At 38.8% G+C, this 24,855-nt stretch overlaps 1 protein-coding gene across 1 annotated transcript in view; it reads right to left on the bottom strand.

The window, feature by feature from the left end:
- Usp53 (ubiquitin specific peptidase 53) overlaps window positions 1–24,855 on the bottom strand; it is a 60,708-nt gene that overhangs the window by 24,179 nt on the left and 11,674 nt on the right. The window contains exons 2-9 of the mRNA XM_040751920.1: window positions 19,855–20,511; window positions 13,113–13,205; window positions 11,667–11,801; window positions 6,782–6,895; window positions 6,619–6,701; window positions 4,592–4,697; window positions 3,341–3,487; window positions 2,444–2,593 (exon numbers count right to left, since the gene is read on the bottom strand). Of these exons, the coding sequence (XP_040607854.1) occupies window positions 2,444–2,593; window positions 3,341–3,487; window positions 4,592–4,697; window positions 6,619–6,701; window positions 6,782–6,895; window positions 11,667–11,801; window positions 13,113–13,205; window positions 19,855–19,998 (972 nt within the window). The 5' untranslated portion in view covers window positions 19,999–20,511. The remainder of the gene's footprint in view (window positions 1–2,443; window positions 2,594–3,340; window positions 3,488–4,591; window positions 4,698–6,618; window positions 6,702–6,781; window positions 6,896–11,666; window positions 11,802–13,112; window positions 13,206–19,854; window positions 20,512–24,855) is intronic.

Below are 24,855 nucleotides of genomic sequence, written 5' to 3'. Positions count from 1 at the left end.
CACTTGCCTAAAACATGAGGCCCCTTGGTTCAAGCCTAGCAATGCTAAGAAAAACATTTATAGCTGATTATATATAGTCTGATTATAGTCAATTTAAAGCATGCATATTTCTCAAAAGTCAAGGTGCATACTTCAGTATATCTTAATGTTAATAAATTTAACAAACAACCCCCCAGGCTTTCTAGTAAATGGAACCCTGAGAGTTTCCATGACTTGTTTGCCTTCTTACTTGGCAATATGATAAGCATGAACCAATCTGAAAGGAAAACCTTAGATGATTAATACCTGATATTCCTCCAAATTTTGACAAATTGAGTTATATAGGTAGCCACTATGAACTCCAAAATGTCAAGATGAAATTTCTTCATAATTTTCTATTTAAAAAGACACTAGGTATGCAAACTTACAAATACCAAATATTTTGCATCAACTTTATGGGAGCAGATTAACATGCAAAACAATTACCCATTCTCTTGTGAGTCAGTGTCTTTGCCATGCACAGCACCATGTAATCCTTGCTCTAAATCCTTCCCTCCTTGTACCTGGAAACCACACATCTACAAGTTTTTCTTGTTTGTTTTCCTCAGTTTCATGTAAACAGTTATAGTATGTAGTCACTATGTACAGATTCATCAATTTAGCATAACGCCCTTTGGGATTCATCTAAATTATTGCATTAACTGATAGCTTATTCCTTTCATTAATAGGCCTTATACATTCCATTGTTCTATGGCTGTATCATATGTGCTTAGCCATTCCCTTGTTACTGAATATTTGATTTTATTATTGGTTTTGTCTATTAGGAAAAAAGCTATCATGAACTGTCAAAGGCTTATGCAGACATTTTTCACTGGAGCAGAAATGCTGGGTTACATGAAACATATATACTCAACTAAAAAACAACACTAGCAGGCTGTTTTCTCAAGTTGACTGCTCGATTCTTCAGTTTTCTTATCCTCAGACTATCTGTTCCAAATCCTCGCTAATGCATGATATGGTCTTAGTAACTCCTTCTGAGTTTAGTCACTATAATGGGTAAATAGGGACCTTCTGGGAATTGTACTTGTATGTGCCAATGATGTAAGGAATATCATAGGGAACATTCATACCGTTGTTTGTCTTTTGCTCACTTCTTAAAAGGAGATTTGGTTGTCTTGTTGAGTTTTAAGATTTTCTTTTTTAATATTTTGAATATAGGGCTGGGGCTAAAGCTCAGGGGCAGACCATTTGCCTAGGATGCATAAGCTGTATAGGACTCAATCCCCTATACTAAAAACATATCAAATCATAAAAATACATTCTGATACAGATTATATTACATATGTCAGACTGATGCTTCCTTTCTAGTCTATAGTTCATCATTTCAATCTCCTAAGAATGTCTGATTAAAGGGAAGAAGTTTTAAGTCTTGATGAAGCCCAATTTTTCAGTGATTTTTGTTTTATGACTTAAAAAATGTTCAGCAAATGCTAAGAAATGTCTATGAAAATAATCAGTGACAACAAATGCCCCACCATTTGCTTAGAACAATCTAAGAACTTCTAATTCTAAAATCAGCCTGCTGACTAATAGAATTTTCAAAGCTAGTGAACTTTGAGAACAGTGTTGACAAGATCAACATTTTCAACTGTGTCTAGTCTAAATCTCTTGTAGAACATTTTAAGTTTTCAGATACCTGGTCCTCTACTAATTAGTGAAGAATTCTAGAGTCCAGCTGAGTATTTATTCAAAAGCCAGCACTGAGTCAGCAGACAGACCAGTGAGTAAAAGCACCTGTGCCAAGCTGAAAACCCGAGTTTCCATCAGGGAACCCTTGTGGTAGGAGGAGAGCACCAGCTCATGTAAACTGTCCTCATCCCCCCCCCACCGTGGCATCTGCACACACAAGCATATATGCAGCTATACACATACATACATACAAGCACACATGCACACTTTGGCACATACAGATACAAGCACACATGCACACTGCAGCACACACACATGCATATACACACAACAACAATGTAACTTCTAAAATGCCAGATATGATGTGTTACACTTATAATCCCATCACTTAGGCTAAGACAGGAGGACTACTGTGAGTTTAAGGCTAGCTTAGGCTACACAGTAAGTTATAGATTACACTGGGCTGTAGAGTGAGACACTGTCTCAAAAAAGCAACTAATTTATCAAAAGATACAACATATATGTAACTCCTTTGTCATATACACAAAATTTGAAAAACAGTGCCTCAATCTGTCCCTACCCCAAAACTTATTATTCTAGGAATAGACTAGATTAAAACTTAAGTTGCAAAATAAATTAAAATTTAAAAAACTGTAACAGTAGCTTATCTTTACATTCATTATTCTAATAATTATACTCATATCTTATAATTGTTATTATGTATTTCTATAATGCAAAAAGCTACAATGATTATTGCAGTTAGTGAAGGTCTCACCTCCTTCACGTGTGCATCATCAAAAAACACCCACTTGGAGCTCTTGGTGTGAAAAGCAAAAGCACAATAGTGTCGGCTGGTGTAACAGATCATACCAACAAGGTGAAGTTCACTGTCTGTGGCATTTTCATCAGTAACCCTATAAAAAAGCTATTTAAAAATATTAATGTATATTTACTACTGTCTCCTTAGAAAGAGAAATAATGCATCACATATTTGAATTACTATGAAAATATTTCCCATGCAGATTGGCCTTAATCCACTATTATTACTGAAGGCACCACTGAAACTGAACTGTGAATAGAGCACTTTTAGTTAGTTCACAGAACCTTTAAGTCCCATAAGTTGAATTCAGCGTGCATTAGTGCAGTAACAGTTTCTCTAGCAACAGACAAATGACATTTATCTATACCCATGTGAGATGAATTACACATTCTTGATTAGATTACATATTTGAAGAAATATTAAAGTATTACCTAAAGTATAATTACTTAAAATTTTACTTGAAGCAATAACAAATTCAAGGTAAATTGGAAAGTAGCAATCAATTTTAAAAGCAAGCATGCATCAGGGAGATCAATAAATAGATTAATTTTAAACCTTAAGCCCTTCCTAGATTAGTATTTATCACACTTATGTTCAGTGGCATCATTCACCATTCCAGGGAGAAAGGGCACGAGATGGCTTAGTTTGTAATTCAAAGTTATTTCCAGTCTATGGAAAAAGGGATTGCACTTAATCTGACTTAAAATTATCTTCATCAGAGCACACCTGGATATCAATATTTCCTTTAAAAGATTTAGATTCTGATGAACAAAACTAAGTATAACATGGCACAGGAAACATTTGACAGAAATGTATAAGCAACAGCGAAAGGAATGAAAACAGTTGTGGTACCCCAGGAAGGTAGAGATGTGTGGCTAGACTTCGGACAACATCTTCAGTTAAGTCAGAGTGCTCAGAATCCCAGACTAATCCAATTGTAACAATCTCTGGGCAATTCATTAAAACACGGCGAATTTTTATTTTTTGGCCACAGTTACTCTAGAGAAAAACAAATACAAAGGGCAAAATTTTAAATTACCAATTACTCTATATACTTTATATTATATAATGAAAATCAAAGTTTATCTGAAACTTGTTTCTTCAGCTTACTAGAAATTGACTTCTAATCAGCTATTTGTCTTTACTGAGTAAGCAAGAACTCAGCTGCAACACATTAGGTATTTTTAGATGTGCTACAACAAATATTCATTTTGAAACAACAAAAGCAGGAAGAAAAGCCTCAAAGTTGTTAGCAGCTACACGTGGTGTTTGGAAGGCTGAGCCAGTCTGGACTATGGTGTTACACTCTGTCTAAGAACACTGAGGTCATTTACAATATCATTCAAGAAAAAAAAAATCACTTGTCACGTTTAGTCAAAGTAACAACAACGGCTCCTCTGCAGTCATGTGGTAAGTTTCAGAACTTTGGAAGAATTCAATCAACACATACTACTTTAAATTTTTTAACAAAGAGAGGTGGGCAGATCTCTGTGAGTTTGAGCCAGCCTGGTCTACTTAGTCTCAAAACCAGAACCAAAACCAACAACAACAAAAAACTGGGGTGTGGGAGAGGGGGCCTGGAGCGTTGGCTCAGTGGTTAAAAACACTTGTACTTACAGAGGACCTAGGTTCAATCCTCCACGCCCACATGGCGCTTCACAGCCATCTGTAACTGAAATCCCCAAGGATCAAATGTCCTCTTTTGACCTCATTGGGAACCAGGTACACATGTCATACACAGACATCCATGCCGACAAGATATGCATACTAAAATAATTGTTAAAAATTAACAAAGCTAAGAAGTTTTTGCTTTGTCTTTATGGTGGTTCTCCTACATCGCCCAGGATGATCACAGACCTGTGACCTCAAGTGATCTTGCCTCATCTCCCAAGCGGCTGGGACAACAGATGTGGACATGGTTAAAGGAGTTTTTAAAGTAACAGTGTTAGGATAAAGCCTGAGATGTAAAGTTATCTCCAATATCATTGAATAAGGAAAAAAATGTATACACGTACAATTAGCATTAAATTACATGATAATTTCTGAATGGCTATTTTCAAGTTCAAACATAGAACTACACTAATGTTCTCCAACTATACTCACAGGACACTTCCGATAGTCATCTGCTGTATTTGCTGCTTGCAGCAATTCTGCAAACATCTCTGGCTTAAATCGTTCATGTCTTTCCATCATTCTTTCAACTTCATTGCTGAAAAAAAAGGGTAGGAGTCTTAATCTAGCTTAGCCTATGAACTTACAATAGATCTACATATTGCACTTGAAAAAATTGAGTTTTGATATATACTGATAGGTATGCATTGCTTTTCTATCTGAAAACCTAACCATACAGTGAAAGAAAATCACTATTTGGATGGTATGTGAAATATTAAGACAAATATAGAATCCTATGAAATTATTCCTTTTAATTACTTATTTATCTACTTTTTGTGATGTCATCCTATCTAGCCCTGGCTGGCCTAAACCTAAACTCATTGAAATTCTCCCACCTGAGCCTCCCAAACACTTGGATTACAGCAAGTGTCAACATGTCCAGCAAAGCTTTTGTTTAGGACTTCCTGGATGACGATAAAAGTTCTATGTGGAAGTAATTCTGATGTAAATATTTTGTTTGTTCTAATTAATAAGTAGGAGTTTGAATTTAAATTCCACTCTAACAAGCACAAAACTGAAGTAAAGTTTCTTTCTTTGGCCCTAAGTTCCCAGAGGTAAAGCTAACCATTTCAGCTAGGAGATGCTGACTCCACCAGCAAAGTTACTTAAGTGCTACACTTGTGCCTTTCACTCCTGTGAATACGAATGGCTTTGTTAGAGCTGGGACAAACGTTCCCTACATTACTGGGTAGCTACCCCTCACCTTTGAAAACATCAAGGCATGTGATACTTCCAAACAACTTTTTAAGATTTTCAAAAGAAACTGTTAAAAGCTCAAACACCATCACCATGTTCCATTCTAGATGTTCTAGTTCTACCTGATGGTAATATAACTAGCTACCTTGTATATGCTTCTTAGTTCCATGGTTTAAAAAATCCAGTCTTCAGCAACCAAAAGTACTCCCCTAACACACTGCACAAGTATACTAAAACACACTCAGAGTCTGATGAGCATTCAAACTGCACATGGCTGTTTTACAGAACTGATAGTATTGAGTAATTGCTCATTCTGCAATCAGACAGATGTGGGTTTCGATCTTAATCCATCCTCCCACCAAATAAATTTACCAAATTAAGCTCATTAAACTGGTAAAGGACTTCCGAGTAACTTTGATTGACTGGTGTTACGTGGAGTCTAGGATAGGTTTTACATCTTACCTAGCTGTTTCATGGAGAAGGAGAAGGAAGGAGATGGCAGACAGGCAGGCAGTAAGCATGGCAGAATTTTAAGGTGACTGTTGAGGTCTCAAATACAAGAACCTACATAAGGATTATGTTCACATTTTCCTTTCTTTCTCCTTTAGCCTAGCTTTTACCACCATAATGGAGACAATGAACGTGGTGGGAAACAAGGCCTACACAAAGGGAACATCTTAGCAAAGATGAAGAGAGTCATGTGCATCCATTTACCAATAAGTGTCTCATTTCAAGCTCATTTTCACAGTTTCAAAAATCTGCCATAAGTACAAAAGATATAAACTCTGTGCATTTTATTTAACAATGCATTTAGTCAGAAATGCTCCAAAATCTGAAATGTTTTAAATGCTGAAATCCTGTTACGAATGGTAAATTCTAAACCTAAGTTTATGTAACGGGTCACACTTAAGATTCAGGTTCTCTACAGATACTCATAAATTACCATCAGATTATGGATATAAGATACATATTAAACAAATGAATTCCATCTTTAGCCTTGGGTTGCACCGGCAAGATACTATATTAAATATATGCAAATAGTCCAAACCAATATTTGAAATTTTAGTCAAGCACTTCAGGTAACTGACCTTAAGCTAAACCCTAAGCCTCCAGCTGAGAAAGCTAGCTCTTAGGCTCTCATGTGAAAGCCCATTTGATAGCGTCACAAGGAGAAATCCACACTGTGTTATAGCTTCACAGAGTAAATTTCACTGTGCTTACACATGCTCTTAGACTTTGTTAAAGACACTGAGAGGGCTTACCACAGGGCTGTTGTAGAAATGTACCTCACGAATTCTGTAAAGGGCAGAGGGTCTGAAGATGCTCCACAGCTACGGCACACACACTACGGGCAAAAGCATATGCTTACTCTGTCAATCCCGAGACAGAAGTCTAGTACTTAACTAGACAGTCAACACATGTTACCTGTTCATACAGAGTCATAGCAAACTTCTGATGAGTGACACATGATTTAGACGTGCACATGTCTGCATCCCTGCTTGGCACCAAGTGAAAATGAATCCTCGCCAATATATTTTCCTAATTAAAAAATACAAATGAAATAAGTTACTGACCTTGCAGAGAACACTTTAATATATAACTATTTTTTTTTTTTTTTTGGTTTTTACGAGACAGGGTTTCTCTGTATTGTTTCGGAGGCTATCGGTCTAGCCCGGCCTCGAACTCACAGAGATCCGCCTGCCTCTGCCTCCCAAGTGCTGGGATTAAAGGCGTGCGCCACCACCGCCCGGCAATATATAACTATTTTTAACTGAACATTTTCCACGTGTAAATGCAAGGAATGTCATAAATGCTAGATTTTCAATTTTCCGCTATAATCACTTCAGACGTTCAAGTATTCACCTTGTTTAAAAAGTTAACGAAAAAATACATTTAAAGCCTTATTTTAAATACCAACCAAAGTGGTTGATATCTAGAATTCAGTATCAGAAACATTTCCTACATTCCAAGCATTCTCCTATTAAGTAAAATCAGGTTAACTTAAAAAAAAAGTGTGTGTATTCGAATGTGTGTGAGCGTGTGTGTGTGTGTGTGTGTGTGTGTGTGTGTGTGTGTGTGTGTGTGTGTAGGCGTATGCTCGAGGTCACGAGACAATTTCAAGTGTCAGTCATCCTCAGGAACATTCACAATATACTTTGAAACAATGTCTCCCACTGGCCTGGAGCTTACCCATGAAGCTAAGGACATAGCCAATGAGCCTTAGAGATTCTCCTGCATGCCTCCTTACTTAGCTCTGGGATTACAAGTGTATATGAGCAAGGTCAGCAATTTTACATAGAACTGAAAATCAAACTCAGGTCCTTAACCCTGTTAGGTAAACCAGCTTACCCTGATTACCTTTTTATATTCCTACTTTACTTATAATTCAAGCATTGTCCTTTGAAACAAATCTATGAAGTTTCAAATGTATGCCATGGATCAGTAAATGGCAATCTTTTTGTTGCTGCTGTTTAAAAATAAGTCTTTTTACTTGCTGCATCCCTTGCTACACACCTCCTCTTCAGACAGGGAGTCCCAACTTGCACTATTCTTACCTACCCACTCTGAGGAACCCTGACCCATGCCTATAGTAAGATAGATTCTATTCTCCATTATAACTCAACTCCACTCACTTGGGCCAGCTTTACCCATCTCCACTGCAAACACCTGGTCCCTTCTCTAGGAAGACACCAGGCTCCTGCACCAACTCCACACATCCCTACTACACAAGGACCATCCTTTCTCCAGAGAAGGGTACTAAACTCAAACCAGCAATGCCACCCATACCTGAAGCTAGCCTGAGGACCATGTAGCCAGCACCTGCCTTCCAGACCTCCACTCATGGCCTGCCTTTTCAAATAGGGATCCTAGACAACTATCACCAAGTCCACCAGCACCCACTACCTGAAGAAAAGCCCTGAGCACCTTTCCTAGACTCCTGAAGATTGACTGTGAGCACGCTACAACTGTACAGAGGTCTGCTGCTGGGTAGAAAAGACCCTTGAATTCACTAGCACAGTAAAAGACTTCGTAAACAGATCATCAATGACATGGGCATTAAGACAATTAGCAAATGGGATCTCAGGGAACTAAAACTTTTCTGTAAAGGAAAGGCACCATCATCAGCCTACAGTCTGGGGAAAATCTTTACTAGTTATACACCTGACAGGGAGTTAGTATCTAGAATATATAAAGAATTCAAAAATTAAACAAGAAAGCAAACAACCCAATTTAAAAACTGGGCACTGCAGGGGGCCATCAACATATAAAGCAGATGGCAAGTGGTAATTTAGGTGACAAGCCACTAGACAAGTAATTGTGATGGAGATAATCCTGTCAAGCAAGGCTTATAGGACCACTGACTCTGAAAACCGGATGCCTGTAATTTCTCTCATGTGCAACTGCATTTCTTCCCTAACAACTGCTATGGTGTTTCCCGCTGCTTATGTGTTTATCTCATGTAAATATCCCATCTATTGGGCGCACATATAACCATGGCTGGTCAGGAAGATGATTTCCGTTTAAGCTGTATAATTCTGATGAATAGAAATAATACTAGGATATCTTTCATTATTCAGACTGACATAGGAAAGCACTAGTTTTCTCAGCTACAAAGACAACAAATTCCAAGCAGGCTGGTTGCCCCTGAGGTGAGTATCTGGTTGTCCCTAGAGACAAATACATGAGATGTTTTGCTGATTCAAGGTCAGTGCCTGAAGTAACTTCAGAAGACATAACTCCCTGCAGCAATGAACTTTCTGCATGTACTCCCTACCACTCATAGTCCAGCTAATTGTTGAGTCTTGAATTCCAGTGTCATTTTCTTTCTGAGAACTGTAACTATTTAGGTGTGTGCATGGCCAAGCATTACTCACTGGCTAGTCAATGTGACATCCCTAGTCTAAGAGAAACGATGTGACTCATCATGTGTTATGAGAATGGGTTGGGTCCTGAAAATGTAACATATTATTGTCAAGAATTTGGCTGTTAGAGAGAGAGGGAAGGAAGGGTGTAGAGAGAGGGGGGGGCTGGTGAGAGCTAATTAGAGAAGCTTATGTGTAGAGCAATGAGGAGACTGTGCAGAGCTAATTAGGAGCAAAAGAAATTTCAGAGAGGATTTTTTTCAAGATGAAGTAAAAGAGAAAATTACCATCAGAAAGCATCTGTGTTTCCTTATTTTTCCCATCAGATAGAAAAAGTCTAGCCCTCAGATAGGATTTTTTCCTAAGTTCTCAGAAGACAAAAAAACCCCAAAAGACTAAGAAACATTTTTTAAAAATGTTCAACATGCCTAAGCCACCAGATAAATACAAATTAAAAACTACTTTGTGATTTCATCTCTTCCCAGTCAGAAAGGCAAAAATAAATAAATGGATAAATGCTACCCTGTATGTTGTTATAGAAGAGCACTTATTCACTGTTGAAAGAACAAATTGGTGCACTCACTATACAAATCAGGGTGAGGATTGCTCTCAAAGCCAAAAACCGATCTACAGTCCAGCAATACCATCCATGGGTATAAATACCCAAAGGTCGTCATGTCCTACTCTAGGGATATCTGCCCAGCTGTGTTCACTGCTGCTCTACTCACGATAGGTAGAAAATGGAAACAGCCTAGCTGTAAATCAACTGATGAATGATGTTAAAAAGGTGATCATTTAACAATGGAATATTATTCAGCTATCAAGAAAAATCAAAGTAGGAGGTAAATGAATGAACTGGAAACATTATTCTAAGTGAGGTAATCATTCAGAGACAGAAAGACAAACATCACATTTTTCTCATATCATATTCTTGAGTAATAGAGTATGACAAAATCAAAAAGGTATAAACCTGGAAGCTTCATCCCTACTGGCTAGCTTTCAGTGCTGATAGGTGCTATGCAAGTTAACTAAGGAGAAAAGTAAAACCACTCATAGTCAGCTGCCAGTCCTGTAAGTTACATTAATAACTGACCCAGCAAGACATGCCCATTGGTACAACAGTGGTATGAATTAAGGGAGTAACCAACCCCTTTTTGATTGAATTTAAGGTCTGATACATGGGATAAAACCATACCTGGCACCATTATCAGGCCAAGAACCAATGGCATGAGAGGTCACAGGCTTTAGGAGAGAACTTAATACTACTTATTATGCTATTAAATGACTCTGTGGTGTGAATGACAATGGTTCCCATAGGTCACAGTTTCAAAATCTGGTACCCTGTTGGTGGACTGTTTGGAAAGAATTAGGAGGTGTGACCTTGTTGGAGGAGGTGTGTCACTAGGAGTAGGCTATCAGTGGTCTTCAAAAGCCCATGCCATTACAGGTTGGATCTCTGCCTTCTGTTTGTGAATCAATATTGGTAATCTTTCAACTACTACTCCTGTGCCATGCCTGCCCAACTGCTGCCATGTTCCCCACCATCAGAAGTCATGGACTCACCCTCTGAACTATAGGTCCCAATGAACACTGCCTTGCTCATGGTGTTTCTTCCCAGCAATAGAAAAGTAACTAACCAAGACAGATTCTTAATGACTTATCATTATATCTACAGATCAATATTTTCTCAACTGTCATTTGAGAGGGTCCTATTTGCAATAGGTAGTGATTGACACAGAAACACACAACTGGTCCAAGTACAGAGAACAACAGACTGCAGAAAGCTCAGTCCTAAGAGAGGGAGGGCGCGTGTGTGCGTGTGTGTGTGTGTGTGTGTGTGTGTGTGTGTATCACACACTCACTACTAAGGCTCATGGATCATTGATATGGTGTTAAGACTTTAAGAGCCACAAACTGGTCAACTACTAGGGAACATTGTCTTTTGAACACAGCAGAACAGTTGCACATATGAACTCAGAGATTTTAATAGAATACACAAAACCTGCACAAACTGAAGCCAGATCAAACCTCAGGATTCGGAAGGGGAGATGTGCACAGAACTGTACCCTTAGCCAGGTAGTTTTGGCAACTGTCAGCTGCTAGGAGAGGGAGACAGTTTCCTCCAGGAGTGTAGTACAACTACACACACAAATTGGTCTGGAGGATTAAAAGCAAAATAGGGCACAAACGGGTGGTTGATATGTTATATAAATATAAAATATTCTACATTTTTATAAACTAACACACAGTAAAAATCAGTAGTCAAAACTCAAAATACAACATCAAACTCAGAATGACTTAAATTCAGTCTTGAAGGATGAACAACATATACATAGGCACTGACCAGTTCTGATACCTTTTACTTTATAATTTGTTGTCTTCAACTTCGCATCCTATCAGGAATTAAACCCCATTCTAAGCTCCTAACGTTCGTCAGAGATACTTACAAAGCACTCAGCAGCGTCATCCATGAGGCCGAGCTGAAACCTCTGCTCATCTTTAAAGCTTTCCGCAAGAGCATGCCGGATGTTATCTGAGGGCAGTGCTTTTTCTCGACTGTGCTGAAACTGGGCAAATATTGTCTAAAAATCAAAAGGACGTCAGTTGTCCAATGCCAACAACTTTATAAACACTTTCATAATTTCACAACATAGACAAATTCAAAACAGTATACCCATGAAAGAATACAGAACAGTTAGTCCTGAAATTCCATACAAAGTTAGTTACTCAGGAAGTGAGGAGATGGCTCAGTAAGCAAAACACCAGATTGGGGACTGGAGTCTGAAAGTCTGAACCCCCAGAAACCATGCATAACTCTGGGTGGCCATAGAGGGCCTGCAAGCTATTCCAGTATGCAGGAGGCAGAGACAGGGAGTCCCTGAAGCAAGCTGGCTAGCCTGACTCCCCAAAACAGAGCTCCATGGTCAACTAGAGACCCTGCCTCAAAACAACATGGCGAGTGACAGTGGAAAACACCAACACCCAAATCACCCTCTCCAGTTCCAACTCCCAGCTGGGGGGGGCTACAGGGAAATCCAAATTCAAGTCCTCATGCTTGCACAACTAACTGAGCCATCCTCCCCTCTGCGACAGACCTATTGGGAAGCCACCAAAACTCCTCTTCCTCTGAGGCCCATCTCTCCCTGCTCTCTCTCTCTTGCTCTCAATGCTTCTGGTGCCCAGACTTCTTTGTTGCACACTGAACATCTTGAAGTTGCTTCTATGTCTACATGGAAGGTTCTTCTTCCACAAGACCCTTTACTGAACTCCGTCACTTCTTCTAAGTCAAATGTCAACCTCTTGGTGAGGTTTTTCAGGCTCCTTAATACTTGCAGGTCTTTCTCTGGTTAATATTTCCTCTTTGGCCATTCACGTCCTTTTTACCACCTAACATACTCTCCATCTGGCATACACATTGTCTCCTACTCCACAAAGGCTATAAAGGCTCCCTGAGAATGAGGTTTTATTTTTGTTTATGGTAACAGAATCGCACTACGTAGCTCAGGGTGGCCTTGAACTTGAAATTTACCTGCTTCCACATCCCAAGGGTGGGAAGAACAGGGATTGTTACAAATTTTGCTCACTGAATTAACCCAGGTTATGCTTACTGCATTAACCAGTAATGAGAGCAGCACTTAGAACTCAGTAATAGTTGAAAACACATTCATTAAAATGAATAAGCAATGATTACAACACAAAAATATTCAAGTTTCATTACTTAAAATATTAATTTTAATTATCCAACACAAAACTAGGAGATAAAATCTTGTCATATTTTAAGCATTCATCTTCAAAACTGTAAGTCATTTGACAATGAACTTCAGTCACAACCATATTAAGCAGCCAACAAAATTAAAATTTTGGAGTAACAACAGTAATTGCTAAATAGTTACCTTCAATGCACAAAATATACAGGCATCTCCCTGACAAATATGTCCAGTCAGAACTCTCAAGCTTCTTCGGAATATATCTAATTGCCATAAAACCTAAAAAACAGATCTGAATGAAAAACAGACTGAGATTGTTCTCACTATGAAAAAAAAACATATTTTGACATTTTAAAAGCAGTAAATTACTTCTTTAATTCCTACACATAAATGGAACTTGCATAATCACTGGAAACAATGGGAAACAACACTACATAGAAGAAATTCCTATTGATTCACATGAAAAGCCACAGTGTGGCACAGAGCATGAAAAAGTTCTCAGTTAAGGATCTGGGCAGACAGGAAACATGCGACACTACGTGAAGAACTTGGCAGAGACATGAAAGAGGAAGAGGTTATGATACTCAGAACAACCGGAAATCTGGGAAGGAAGTGTAATTAGACTTTAAAGCTAGGATGTACTAAATAGTAGTCAGTGCATCCTGCTAAAAGTGTGTGGCCATGCTATTTAGACACTTGCTACCAAGAGAAAGGCGGAGAGCCAAGTGTAAGAGTTGAAATTATCAATCCACTATCTAAAAGCCATTTTGTAAAACCCGAATTCTACATAGTGAAATAAATATTATTATTATTTATCTCACACAATTCTTGTGATGACTAAATCTACAAAATGTAAAGGGCATATAACAACACCTGACACACATAACTGGTATACAAGCCATTACAGCAAAAAAAGTTCATCAAGATTCCCTGTATCTTTTAGTAATTTCTTCAAGTAATAGAACATAAAACCTACTTAAAACATCTAAAATCTCTCGAATAAAAACAAGATATTAGCAAAAGGTTAATAAAAACTAAATGAGTATTTTGTACAATACTTGGTAGCATTTTAATATCTCTTAGCATATCATAAAATAAAAAACTGATATTCATTTTCAAAGGACTCAATAAAGACAATGAAGATTAGTGACAGCAAAATGTCTAATAACACAAGCTCTGAAGGCAGATAGCCTGGATTCCAGCTCTCACTCTACTGTTGAGCAGCTCTTGAACTGACAGATAAAATGTTTATTGTAGCTTCTATCTCCGAGGGTTGCAAAGGTTAAATGGTAATATGTAATAGTTAGACAAGGACCTAATACATAGTAAGTTCACAGCAAATGCTAGCTATTACATATAACTTTGCTTCTAACTCAAAGAATTTACCAATACACCAACATGCCAACCATGTTTTAACTGTATGCTTTCTTGTCACATGAAAATTTTAGATTATTCAGTTAATGGGACACCCTCTAGACTCTGTTAAAAAAAACCAATAAAGTCTTTCAAGTTTTTTTTTTTTTAGGAGTTTGAACAGAAATACCCTCCATGGGTGGGCCTCTAATACTGTTCCCAGAAGAGATTAGTTAATGCCAATCTCAGTGCCAGACATAGATATCTCCCTACCACTGATTGGTCAGGGAGCCTCTAGAGGTACCCCAAAACACACAGGCATAATATTATCATTGCCTACCATAACTAGATGATAAGGCATTAACTGCTGAAGACACCACTCACTTCCATTGCAGGACACAGAGAAATCAACCCGACAGACTAGAAACCCTCTCCCTACTGGCTACCTTTCAAAGTGCTGGAAGGTACTATGCAGGCTAATGAGAGAAGAAAAGACATCAGTTCTCTTACTGGGCCTTTCAAATCACAATACTGATCTGCCTGCCACATTGAGTGCATTTGTGCAATAATGACATGACAGCTATGAGAGTAACCGTTTTCTGATTAGATACAAGGTCTGTTCTATTTCATGTCGAAAGGCCATGACTAGGGATATCAGGCCCCAGAGGAGAGAAAACTCATATTACATGGTTATGTTGTCAAATTAACTTCTAACATCTAAGTTTGCACCCACAGATTAGTGTTGCTCTCAGAGAAGTTTCTTTTTGCAGTGGGTAACACTTAAAGCAGAGATTCACTATCTAACATCTAAGTTTGCACCCACAGATTAGTGTTGCTCTCAGAGAAGTTTCTTTTTGCAGTGGGTAACACTTAAAGCAGAGATTCACTATCTAACATCTAAGTTTGCACCCACAGATTAGTGTTGCTCTCAGAGAAGTTTCTTTTTGCAGTGGGTAACACTTAAAGCAGAGATTCACTATCTAACATCTAAGTTTGCACCCACAGATTAGTGTTGCTCTCAGAGAAGTTTCTTTTTGCAGTGGGTAACACTTAAAGCAGAGATTCACTATCTAACATCTAAGTTTGCATCCACAGATTAGTGTTGCTCTCAGAGAAGTTTCTTTTTGCAGTGGGTAACACTTAAAGCAGAGATTCACTATCGAACATCTAAGTTTGCACCCACAGATTAGTGTTGCTCTCAGAGAAGTTTCTTTTTGCAGTGGGTAACACTTAAAGCAGAGATTCACTATCTAACATCTAAGTTTGCACCCACAGATTAGTGTTGCTCTCAGAGAAGTTTCTTTTTGCAGTGGGTAACACTTAAAGCAGAGATTCACTATCTAACATCTAAGTTTGCATCCACAGATTAGTGTTGCTCTCAGAGAAGTTTCTTTTTGCAGTGGGTAACACTTAAAGCAGAGATTCACTATCTAACATCTAAGTTTGCACCCACAGATTAGTGTTGCTCTCAGAGAAGTTTCTTTTTGCAGTGGGTAACAATCAATGCAGAGATTCACTATCTGGCTAATGTCCCAAGTGTAAACAACAGCCAATACTAAGCTGCCGATGAAGAGGAGAACTGTGAAACGCAGATTTCTATACATGACACGATTTTTGCAAATGTCATCTCATAGCACCTGTGGTTCTCTGCAAAGAACATCTACAAGGTCAAGCCAATAAAAATTGTAACATGAGCAGAGAAAGAGCTTCTGGAGCCCCCCACACCCCCGACAAAGGCGCTATGGACAACTTATGGCTGCTGAGGAAGAGTCACTTTTTGGAGGGAAGTGGCCTGTAGCAGGTTCCTCATGTCACAGTGAATGGCCTGAATTCATGTGCATAAGGAGGAGAGGAAGGGGATGATAATGGTGACCTCCACCCCACCATGACATGAAACCGAGAGGGTGACGAGCTGCAGAGTCCCAGAGAAACTGGAGGGACAGGTTTGATAAGAACACATTGTATACACACATTAAAATTTCAAAGAATATTAATTTTTCTGTATTCAACACAGTAGAAAGCCTTTAAAATCTTTATCATAAAATTATTTTAAGTATAATTCACCCTTATCCTCTTTCATAAAATTATATTCTATCACCTGTTACAAAATCAGTCTCAGCTAACTGTTGAACTAGTTTTTAGCGATAGATATATACTCCTTTTTAATTTCTTGAATGTAGTCATTTAACATGAATCCTAAAAAAAATTCATGCAGTTTTTTACATTTATACAAACAGCTTAAGTAACCCCCAAAACCTGTGTATATAATCATATAAGTTTAACAAGGAATAAAAACTTTAACCATATTCCTCACTTTAAAGCACTATAAAAATACACTGAAAACTGAGAAATAGTGTATAAACTCATTCTCTGCCTTACACTGGACCCATTATCTTTTCATAGCTGCGTTTGAAACTGGTATGGCCTCACAAGATGTATTCCTCAATTTATTTCTGAGTAAGATTTAAAAATACTCATGAAACTAATTATTAACAAGACACTTTCTGACAGAAAGACTACTTGAGTAGCAGCTTTGCCAATGAGAACTGGCTTTGCAAATTAGCCTGTAGCAACATGTGACACACTGGAGGCTGCTAGGAGCAAGTGGGGCAGAGTGATGCAGAGTCCTCACCAGGGACAATGTGGAAGTCACCTTGGGCCAGAAAACAAAACTCCCAAACTAGAAGAAACCATGCTCAGAGCTCATGGAGGACCAGGATGAGACCTAACCACCAACACCTATCCACCTATCCACCAACAGTCAAAGGAGAAAACGTAAATTCACAGAGCACTGGCTGAAGAAAAGAAGTATCTGAAAACAAATTAATGTTAGGAATAAACAAAACTCTCCCAGTCCAAGAAACCTGAACACTAAAATGATTAGACTGTTTTCAACTAAATTAATCTAGCTCCAGAACAAAGTTCAAAATTATCATTAGGAATCTTAAAATATTTATTAACTCCACAAGGTGAAACTTCTGTGACATCCAATAAAAACTAAAAAAACTAATAAAAAAAGGAGGAGGGGGAACCCTCCCACCAACAAAAACCAAAAACAGACTTCAAAATTAGTACACAAGCACAGGAAAACAATTTGCAGGCTAGAGGTTAAGACTGAACGCATGATGCTGAGACATGAAGACACATATCAAATTACTTAGCAATGGAAATCAATGTCCGAGATAAAAAATACAGTACAACAAATAGCAGATTAGACACCACAAAGACAAACAACTTGGAGATACAGAAAGAGAAACCACACAGAATGGCACAGAGAAAGAAAGACCAAGAGGAGCACATGTGTGAACTATGTGTCACTTCAAACAACCATGGATGTAACTGGAGTTCTCCAAAGGAGGGACAGACAGGACAACTGCCTGAGCCAATATCAGTAAATGAGTTCCATATTAGACCAAAATTACAAAATTGATAGCTTCAAGAGACTCAACAAACTCAACGACAAATGACACTAAGGAAACTGTAGAGACACAAGGTTTTAAACCAGGGATAAGAAAAAAATCTTAAGAGCAGCCATAGGAAAAGACACATGCCATACAGAAAAACGAAGATCAGAACAACTGGCTTTCAATAAAGCAATGACCATACAGAAAGAAACCCATCAGGAGGCACTGGGGGGTCCATTTCATCTCCCCCATTTGTGACACACCTAAGGCTAGTCTTGGAAGTCCTGATCGTCCTGTCTCCACTTCGAAAGAACTGAGATTAAAGACATGCACCACCACACCTATCTTTTTTTTTTTTTTTTTTTTTTTTTTTTTACGAGACAGGGTTTCTCTGTATTGTTTCGGAGGCTATCGGTCCAGCCCGGCCTCAAACTCACAGAGATCCACCTGCCTCTGCCTCTCGAGTGCTGGGATTAAAGGCGTGCGCCACCACTGCCCGGCCACCACACCCATCTTTAATCTGTTAATCTTTCAAACAAGGATGAAGTAGATTTTTTTTCAAACATGCAAAAACTAGAATAATACTTTACTAAAAACAATTAAAGTCCTTAAAGCAGAAAAAAAAGGTAGTTCCATATAACTAGCAGGAAGTACCATAATCAAACACTATATAGAAAAATAGTCTTTATGGCAAAGCTCCATGGAATGTCTATTTAAAAAGAAAATGTTACCAAGAGAATATTTCTACTTTCTTGACTATGAACATTTCCATACTTGGAATTTGTTGTTGGAACATGTTTTTGTCTCTCTAAACCACACATACACACACACACACACACACACACACACACACACACACACACACAAACTGTGGGAACTAAAGAAAAGGAAAAATGTAAAGTAGCAAACAGGAAAGATCTGAATTGACAGATGGACCCAGTGAAAGCATCTGGTGCTTGGGTTTCCTCACGTCCACTGCCATCCAGTTAAGTATTTTCTTTTCTCTTAACAACACCAGCAGAATCTCTGAGCTAAGTGGAACACTGCTGTTTAAGGACCAAAGGGAACTAGAGTCAATGCTTTCCTAGTGACTGTGGTTCCCTTTCCTGGGTGAGCTAAAGAACTTTCAGGGAGACATCTGCTCCAGGTGGAGAGCAGCTGAGGACAAGGTGATTCAGAGGCTGGAGCACGCGGTGTATCACAGATGTGTATAGTCATTAAACAAACTGGATATGGCTCAATCTACCATTAGTGTTCAGAAGAAAACGTCTGGAACTGACAAAAAGGCAAAACGTTATACAGAAGAAAGACTATTTAAAATCGCAAATTTTACACATTTATTGAAATAATTTAAAAGGAATGAAATAGATGAAATTACCTTTAGTTAATCTAAAACATGACACTCAAGTTTTAATCCTAGAGGCAATTTAAGGGTCACCGTGAGGCCAAGAGAGCTGAACTACTGAAATAAAACAAATCTGCATTATTTCAACCTAAGCGTTTGTCTCTATTTATCCCATCTACTGGGACTACACTAGACTTATTTTTAAAATAAGGAGACTGTTAGCTAATTAAAACAAATGCTCATTTAAAAATAGTCTTAATTTATTAAGCATTATGAATAAAATGTTCTTTATATCAGAACAAAATTATCATTCTTTGGAGAAATACCATTTCCAATTATTATAAAAACCAAAATCTTCAGCGAGACTATTTTGTGTCATATTAAAAGTGACATGAAGATATTCCAAGGCTGAGCAGAAGGCTCAGCTGGTAAGGTGCTTGTCACGCATGTCTGAGGACCAGAGTTCTGATCCCCTGGACCCATGCAGAAACCAGCTATGGTAGCATGTATGTAAGCCCAGTGCTGGGGAAGGGGCAGAGACAGGCAGTCCCCTGCAGCTCAATCCATCCAGCCTAGCTTCAGTTCAGTCAGCAACCATGCTTCAAAGACTGGAGTGGAAAGCAGCTGAGGAATGCCCCCAGATGCTAACTTCTGACCCCTATGCATGTGCGCACATTGCGTACCCACATGCTCATGGATATATCAACAGGTATATACACCCCCAACACACAGAGGTCATTCCCATCATGAGGAGTTAAAAGAATCATTAAGCAACAGAGTCCCTTAAATGTGCTTTAAAGGCTGAATAAGTAATTAGTGGTCTTACCTGTACGGCACTATTAAGAAAGCAGCTGTTTTGTCCTGGTTCATTTAATAAGCCTACAGTAGGGGCTAGGGACAGCAAACTTCCAGCCTGATAGGCTTTCCCAAGATTACCACCAGGCTTCCGTAAGAATTTTACCCAGGCCATTTTCAAGCAACTTCTTTTGCATTAAAGCTAAATAAGCTTATGTGGTATTTTGGACAACAAAACGGGTGATGTCTTGAGTTGTTCACTTAAACCCCACTGCAATCCACAATAAAACTGTATGCTTCCAAGTCCATATCTTCCCTGATGTTCTACATTTCTGAGAACTTTCAGAAGTAAAAACAAAGTAAATATTGAAGTTCTGAGTGCTAAAAAGCAAGTTATTTTAAACAAGGCCTTACAGGTTTTATAACTCTTAAATTTTATAAATTGTATACATTGATGAAAAAACTGCTAAAAATAGTATGATGAATAGACCATTTTCTTTAATGTGTAAGTCATTAATTCTGATGGGCTAAAAATATATAGAGAAGACACAAGGTGCAGGGCTGGCATCTGCAGGTTCCTCTGGGCATTTGTTTCCTTTATGTTTCTCTAATAAAGCAGCTTTCCTCTGATCCAGGTGAAGTTATCAAAGGTGATTCCATATTTCATCAGCGTGACCTCAAAGCAAGTCTACAAAAAAAAGAGAGAAGAAACGTTTAAATAAAAGTTGATCAAAACTTTCTCACTTATTTCACATAATCACCGAATAAAGAATTACAACTCATCATTGGAAGAATTAGGATGGCATTCTGAGATACAAAAATGAAAACATGTCATTTAGATTTTTTTAAGTTGGTAAGACACTAATCACTACCTATTCCAAGACTGTAATGCTCACATGAAGATTTCACAAGACAAATATTCTCTTAAAAATAAATTAGATCTGAGCTGCTATTCTGTATTTGCCAGCAATAAATTATTTTATCAAATAAACATGTAGTCTATAAACAGACTATTTTTCTAAGAAAGCTAATTTATGTAAGTTGATATCATAACTTATAACTAGATAAATAAAAATTTCTAGTGATGTATTCCTTTTTTTTTCACAAATGAGTGCTCCTGTTTTAATGGACTTTAAAGGTTCAACTCCTGAATTAAAAACAAGTCCTCGCTATCAACATTTTGTTTAATTAACTGAATTTCCTCTTACACTTTTTCATTTAACAAATACTTACCAAGCCACATACTGTACTGAGCCCTGAACTAGCACAATGAAGTTCAGAAATGCTTCATGCAATGACAACACAGTAATTACAGAGCACACTAGAAGAGCTCTGTGTTAAGCATTAACTGGGGAGGGGTAAGGAAGCTTAAGATGTGTACCTTACATTTTAAGCATGACGGTGAGAAATGACTCACTAAGAAGCTTATATCTACATCAAGATTTGAAGGAGAGAGAGTCACTTGAGGGGAAAACCCATTTAGTGTGGACAGCAGCTTCAGGTACTGAGCCTGGATCATATCTTGTCTGGTAGAAGAACACAGAGCAGCCAGAGTGGAAGGAGAAACGCTAGACAGGAAAGTGTATGCAAAGGGACGACAGGAAGGTGATGGCGTAGGGTCTTAACAAACGCCGTGTTAAAGTCTAGGTGAAAGTCACCGGATTCTTCACAGCACATAAAGATGAGAGATTAGGTCTGTCTACCATCACTCCCGGTAACAAAGCAGTAGAGACTAAAGAAGAACGGCATCAGTCTCTATCAGACCTTGTTTCCAGGCCAGCATATCAGCTGCCTGGTCTCAAACAGTCTTCCCATCCCAGAGTCCAGGCTTGCTCACCTAACAAGTGGGGTAACAGTAACTGCCCTGCTTAATGAGATTAAATATTTTTAAAATTATAAAGGATGTTAGCTGTTTCCTCTATTTAACTCTACAGTTTGTGACCTCCTCTTAAAGAGATCTAAATCACCCTGAAACACATCATACATACTGTTTTTAATAAACTCAGCCATGGTTTTACATTAAGGGAGCTCTTCATTGGTAGCTGTGGGGACTGAATGAGAATGGCCCCATAGACTCCCATGTTTGAATACTTGGTTCTCAGTTGGTCAAACTTCTTCCAGTTGGGAAGAAGTAGGAGGTGTGGACTTGATCAAAGAGATGTGTCACTGGGGGTGGGCTTTGAGGTTTCAAATGCCCATGTTATCCCCAGTTAGCTCTCTCTGTCTCCTGCTAGTGGATCAAGATGTGACCTCTCCCAGCAGCCATGCCTGCCTGTTTACTGCCCTGTCCCCAGCATGAAAGTGATGAACTCCTACCCTCTGGAACGTAAGGCCCAAATAAACCCCTCCTTCAATAAGTTGCACTGGTCATGGTGTTTTATCACAGCAATAGAAAGTAACTAATAAAGCAGCAAATTCCTATTTTTACTTTAAATTGTGTGTGTATGTGTGTGTGTGTGTGTGTGTGTGTCTGTGTGTGTGTTCATTCACACCCCATGATATAGGCAGAGGTCAGAGGACAACCACTTGTCTTGGTCCATGCTTTCTACCTTGCTCAAGACAGGCTCATCATTGTTTTTCTGCTATATGGGTCAGACTAGCTGGCCTGTAAGTGTCTGGGAATTCCTGTCTCTGCATCTCAGCCCCCTGTAGGAGTGTGAGGATTAGACACTTGTGCTACATGTTCAACTTTTATGTGGGTTCTGGAGATTCAAACTTAGGTCCACACACTTGTACTGAAAGCATTTTTTCACTAAGCCATCTCCCCAGCCCATAACTATTTTAATGGAAAATTCTTTGAAAAATGTATTTTTTAACAAAGCTTTACTGCCACCAATTATATACCATGAAGTAAGATATGTAAAATGATTATTCCTTTTTAAGAACTCAGGTTTGTGAGGGGCACAACAAATTCTTTAAAATACTCTGTTTTTCCATTGCTATATAAGATAACAAACATTATGTCCAGTTCTTGCCTCTGACTCAGTGGTTCTCAACCTGTGGGTCCTGACCCCATTGGCAGTCAAATGACTCTTTCATAGGTATCCCCTAAGACCACTGGAATACACAGATATTTATATTATGATTCACAACAGTAGCCTAATTACAGTTATGCAGTAGCAATGAAATAATTTTATGGTTGGGGGTATTAAAGGGTTGCAGCATTAGGAAAGTTGAGAACCACTGGTCTAACCTATCCCTAAAGAGTAGACAAAAATCAGTCAGTCTAGTGAAAAACAGGGAGACAGTTTGGGAAAACCAAGAGTCACTGGCTCCTATAGGAGGAAGGAGACAGCAGCTAAGAGATGGAGAGCACCAAATACTACTGACCAACAAAGACATTCCTAGTTGTTAGCTTCCTATTCCGGAGAACTCTGAGCCCACACAATACAAAGAAAGGAAAGTACAGCTATCCAGTGCCATCTGGGGGTAAGGAAGATTTTACATCAAGACTGTATTGCAGCAAAACCTGTTTGTGAAGAGGCAGTAAGAACATGCACTGTCCTCTGTGTTGTCCTGCCCCCATTCCATAGAATATTCTAGAGCACAATTCCAGTGAGCAAACAACAAGCTCCTTACAAGAGATTCTCAGACTTGATCACTGAAGTCCCTCATATCCTCTCTGCTCCCTGAAATCAGGTCACACACAGGTTAGAGCCTTGTCACCTTGCTTCGCCACAGACAAACAAGGTTGGCTTATGACTTGGTACTCCTTAGGTAAACACTGCTCAGAAAACAAAAACACAGAGCAAATGCAAGCCAATGAGACCACTCAGTGGTCGAAGGGACTTGAAAACAAGTCTAACCACCTGACTTTGATCTCTGGAACACACATGGTGGAAAGAACAAACTATACATGTGTACTGAGACATTCATATATATGAACTCTCTCTCTCCCTCCTGAGACATTCATATATATGAACTCTCCTTCCCTCCCTCCCTCCTGAGACATTCATATATACGAACTCTCTCACTCTCTCAATAAATAAATATGTAAAAAAGCAAATAACAAAACCCAAAAAGAGGTAGGGAATTGGACCTTCCATAACAATGTGATAGTTGGAATGGCCTCCACAAGCTCATAGAGAATGGCACTATTAGGAGGTATCACCTTGTTGGAGTAGGTTTGTCACTGTGGGGGCTGGCTTTGAGGCCTCCTTTGCTCAAGCTTTGCTAGTAAAGAGTCAATCCACTTCCTGTCACCTGCAGATTGAGATGTAGGACTCTCAGCTCCTTTTGCACCACCATGTCTGCCTGCACACTGCCATGTCCCACCATGATGACAATGGACTAATAAACCTCTCAATTATAAGCCACCTGAATTAAATGTTCTCCTTTATAACAGTTGCTGTGGTCATAGTGTCTCTCCATAGCAATAGAAAGAAACCCTAACTAAGACAACAGAGAGTGAAAAAACAGAGTTAAGACAATCAACATGGTATCAGCTGGTTGACAATCATGTGTATATTAAAAACAAAAATAAAAAATTGAAAGGATGAGTCACCACAAAATTAAATGGAAAAGAAGAAAATACTTTGTGAGCAATGAGTTCAGGCTATGCCCACAGATTGACGCATCTCTATATCAAAGAAGCTCCTGTTTGTAGTAGATGGGATTAATACAGAGTCCCACAACTGGCCAAAGTACAGAGAATAAAAGACCTGGATGCTCAGCCCTAAATGGAATGGATATATTGCACCCCACCCTCCAAAGGCTCAGGGATCACTGTGGAAGAGGTGGGAGAAAGCGTAAGAACCAGATGTGGTCTATGACTTAAGGCAAACAGTGTCTTCTGGACAGTGCAGGGAAGCTACACATATGAATGCACAGTAATTGAGAGTCCACACAAGACCTCTATAAGCTCAGGCCATATCAAATCCACAATGGAGAGGGAGTTGGGCAGGAAGTTCCATCCTTGGCTGAGGAGCTATTGACAACTGACAGTTTCTAGGAGAGGGAGAGTCAGTTTTTTTCTAAGAATGTAGTCCCTGATAAATAGATCACACTCTAAAGGAAGGCAACACATCCAAGA

The sequence above is a fragment of the Mesocricetus auratus genome, unplaced genomic scaffold, assembly GCF_017639785.1.
Source record: "Mesocricetus auratus isolate SY011 unplaced genomic scaffold, BCM_Maur_2.0 Super-Scaffold_100009, whole genome shotgun sequence".
Lineage (NCBI taxonomy): Eukaryota > Metazoa > Chordata > Mammalia > Rodentia > Cricetidae > Mesocricetus > Mesocricetus auratus.
This window is presented reverse-complemented; position numbering and strand designations above follow the sequence as displayed.